The sequence below is a fragment of the Hipposideros armiger genome, unplaced genomic scaffold (genome assembly GCF_001890085.2).
Source record: "Hipposideros armiger isolate ML-2016 unplaced genomic scaffold, ASM189008v1 scaffold_285, whole genome shotgun sequence".
Taxonomy (NCBI): domain Eukaryota; kingdom Metazoa; phylum Chordata; class Mammalia; order Chiroptera; family Hipposideridae; genus Hipposideros; species Hipposideros armiger.
Window position 1 is genome coordinate 1,408,551 of NW_017731635.1, and position 4,093 is coordinate 1,412,643.

Here is a 4,093-nt window from a genome sequence, read left to right on the forward strand (position 1 = left end):
ATTGGAAGTGTAAAGTGTCCTCTGGTGAGTCCCTGTAATAAGTGGGGCCCAATACCACCCACAGCAGTGACGAGAAGCTTCTTGGAGTTGCACAACACCAAGCCTGGCTCCCAGTGGGCCTCTGTGACAGCCTTCCATGTCCTTCCCCGAAGCGCTCCATGTTGTGAAGGTACCACTGCTGTCGTGATTATTTTCACTCTTCCGTGATTTAGAGGCTGGCAATGAAAAATGATAGCCCCTGAAAGCAAAAGCAGGGCCCCTTATTTTAAAAGTATGTGTCCTTTACAAGTTCTGCCCTTCAACGAGGCTCTCAATTTCCTCCCTGTTATTTTGTTTTTTAAACTCTCACCAGAGGAATATCAATGTCTTAAGACAATAGGATCTCATCTGCAAGTTTGGAAATGTATCCCGGGATCACAAAGCTCTTTTGTCCCTTAATACCTTAGAAATAACACCTAATTATATATACCACCTATTAACTGCGACCTAGGACAAAACTGGAATGTAGGCACTTCAGCAAACAGATTACGTGATGGTTAAATGCCTACGCAGTCAATGGCGTGACACCCAGGAAGCGCTTCATAAACTCCCTCCACGTGGGTGCACACTGGGAATCACAGGGAGGAACCCTGCCCACCTGAAAATAATCACAGGACCTGTTTTCTGTCTTAATTTCTCTTGAGAAAGCAAGGGGAATCTATGTCCTCAGAAGCAGTTTCCCTGTCTAAATATTTCATTACATTTTAGGAAAAAAGCAGCCATTCTCATCTGTAGTGGATGGTGGGCCCAAGCCCAAGACAATCACTCTGTACAACTCTTTGACCTTTTGGGTTTCTCCCAAAATAGTTTCTTCAGTTCCACTGTCATCAACCTCAAGCTCCCAAATTGATCATCACCAACCAGTGTTGCTTTGCAGGAAGCCCTCTAAACCCCTATCCATTGCTTTGGCTCAGAGGTGGATCAAAAGAGGGGTGTGTCCTGCTTTGGCCCAAAATTCATCATGGAAGGGGCAGACTGGGAATGAGGGCATTAGTGAACTTTCCGGAACATTTTATCCCCTACTTGGAGGGAGGGATGGAGGTGGGCTTTTTTGTCTAGAAGTCACAGCCCTGTAGAACTCCGTTTTGTGTGGTTTCTCTGATTGTCCTGGTCACCACAGTGCATGACAACACCCCACCCCCATTGTGCATGCTTCACCCAGCCTCCCTGAATGGTACCATCTTACAACACTCTACAGCATCAACAAGCCATGAGTTTGACGTTGGCACAATACTGTTGAAACCCAGACAGTACTTTCAATTCACTAGATTTCACATTTACTATTTATATCATCATATGGAATTTTACCACATGGCTACTATTTATTAACTCTACTTTCCTTCCCCCCTGAAAGACAATGATCCCACACCGTTTCATATTCAAGCAGAAGTGACGATGAAAACAAACTTTTTTGGTACTCGAGATGTCTGCACGGAGCTNACTGAGCCATCTTGCCACCTGTTGGCAGTTAGATGATTTTTTAATTGAGTTATTTACATACAATAACATTGACCCATTTTAGTGTTCAGATTGGTGAGCTTCAGCAGTTGTGTACAGTCATATATATAATAATCCTAACCAAGATGTAACATGTTCTGTCACCCCGCAAAGTTCCCTCTGTGTTCCTTTGTACTCTCTTATCTCCCCATCACTAACCTTGCAACCACTGACCGGCCTGCTGTCACTATGGTTGTGCCCTGTCTAGAGTGCTTTTGACAGCCATCTCTGTTGTATACCAGTAGTTTGTTCTGTCAGTGGATGGGCATTTGTGGTCTTTCCCATTTGGGGATGTTATGACTAAAGTGGCTATGAACGTTCAAAAGAAAAAAAAAATTTGTTTCAGTTCATAACCGTTTCATATGACCATGCCACTCAGGTCTGCAGGCTCCCTTCAACCTCGTCAGGTCCCAGATACAGGAGTGGTCCTGGCAGCATTGTCGCTTCACCCTTTCAGGCATCCGGTATCATTAAGCTAAGACGCAACATCATCTCTTGCTCTGAGCCCCCGGAGGCACCATCCTAATACTGGATCCCTCTTGTCGCAGAACTCATTTATTCATTCCTTTAGCCTCAGTTGCCCTTCCGACTTCTCCCCGTTTATCATTGATTTTTACCCAGACTTTTTCACCTTTCAGAGGAACGTGAAGTTCAGCCACTGTGCTAATTCTGACTGTCCACAAGGATACTTACTAGTTGAACCAGTGCCGTTCCTTCATCCACTCCCGTTCATACAGGATGGGGGTGCGCAGGTCCAGACCTCGCGGGCTGTGTCAGCCGCTCGTCAAGGCGGCTGTATTCGCTGCCACTCCGATTTGGGGTGAAGGCACAGTTCACTCCATAGACTCTTGGAAATTCTGACCTAAAGGTTTAAAACTGTAGTCCCAGTTTCTCGCTTAGGGAGCATCCCTGCTTCCCGTATCCACAGTTGCAGCCCTGGTTCTGGGGCCACTGGATCAGGTCAGGTAGGAAAAAAAGGAGAGGCAGTGTAGGGAAGAATTGTGCCGTCACCCCAGCATCCCTCCCAGCCCCTCTTCCCATGGCCCCCCAAGAAGCAGAAGAATCTATCCAGTGGGGAATCTCCCTTGGCCCCCGTCATGTTGAGTGTGAGCACATGCTCATGCATGTGTGTAAGCCAACCCTTCACCTGAACCTTTATCTCTTCCTGCTTGAGATAGCCAGTGTTTCCAGTTAGCCTGTTCCAGTTCCCTACCAAACCACTGCCCTGAGGGCGAGGTGTCGTCTGCAGAACTAAAGCTTTGGTGTGGTGTCTTCTGAGCCAGTCTTGCTCTACCGCTGGAACACGTGCACCGACTTCCAGGTGTGCACCACCTGGTCCGAGCATCATGTCCTGTCTTTTCCCAGCCTAAAACCTTCAACCTGACTTGCCAGCTTTGCAGGGCTTGCCCCTCGGGAAATCTCCCCCATAACCATCTGCCGTCTTTATCTCTCTTGCTGGCAGGTAGATTGGCCCTTGGCATTTTGTGCCTCAGCGCGTACAAGAGTCCTATGTCCACAATTATCCCACCTCTGCATCACTGCAGCTCCCGTGTCCACTTATGGACCAGATGGCTACTTGAGACAAGCATACCAACATATCCACTTGGCTGGTTCCCATCCCCTTCGAATCCTGGAAGTGGTCCTTCTAATGGGCATAAACTTCGGCTGCGTTAATTTCCTCCCTTAATTCCCATGTGACTTCCATAGGGCCATGGCATGTATGGGCATCCCTTTAGTAGTCTATTTTCCACTGGCCTCTCGGTGATCACATTGTCACGCCATTAGTCACTGCTCCCAAGTTGATAAAACCCAAATATAGAGAAAATAGCATGTAATTCATCCCACTGAACTGATTGGTTTTCACCTTCCTCGATCCAGGCAGCCTTCCACACCAGACGCTTCCCGTTCACTTTTGCCATCCACAAACCAATTGTCTCTATATTGGTCAGTAGACACCTGTACATAGAGCACTATACAAGTGACTATAAGGGCCTCCAGTGGTCCACAAAATGGCCTTGGGGAACAGAGGCACTCTATTCCTGAGTGCAGTGAGTCTCTTATATTCCCCTTACCATGCTCCCATACAAATGATTTTCATTTTCTTATGGAACTTTGGGGCACTGCCCTCCCCATTAGAACACTCCTCGGACATCCTCTAAGACATTAAGGGTGTGACAGCTTTCCAGCCTGTTTCACGTCCTTCACTCAAAGAGGCAGTCTTCATTAATGCTCATAGCAAATTGGTAATTGTTTCTCAAAGGGAAATTTCCTGGTCCGAGATCCCAGCAAACTGGGCACTCGTCATTCCTGTGTGCGCCCTCCTATGTAACGATTCCTGTTGTGTTTTAGGCAGAGTGGTGAATGTGTCGAGCATGGTGAGCCTCAGAGCTCTTAAAAGCTGCAGCCCAGAACTGCAGCAGAAGTTTAGAAGCGAGGCCATCAGCGAGGAGGAGCTGGTGGGGCTCATGAACAAGTTCGTGGAAGACACGAAGAATGGAATACACCAGAAGGAAGGCTGGCCTAATACCGCGTATGGAGTGACAAAGATTGGCGTCAC

The 4,093-nt window shown here is 47.5% G+C and overlaps 1 protein-coding gene across 2 annotated transcripts in view; it reads left to right on the forward strand.

Annotated features, from left to right (window-relative positions):
- The window catches only part of CBR1 (carbonyl reductase 1), a 17,837-nt gene that overhangs the window by 7,599 nt on the left and 6,145 nt on the right, over positions 1-4,093 (forward strand). Inside the window, exon 3 of one of the 2 annotated variants that reach the window (XM_019658614.1) lies at positions 3,886-4,082. The exons of the other annotated variant lie outside the window; for it this stretch is intronic. Coding sequence (XP_019514159.1) covers positions 3,886-4,082 — 197 coding nt within the window. The remainder of the gene's footprint in view (positions 1-3,885; positions 4,083-4,093) is intronic. 2 annotated transcript variants of the gene reach the window in all.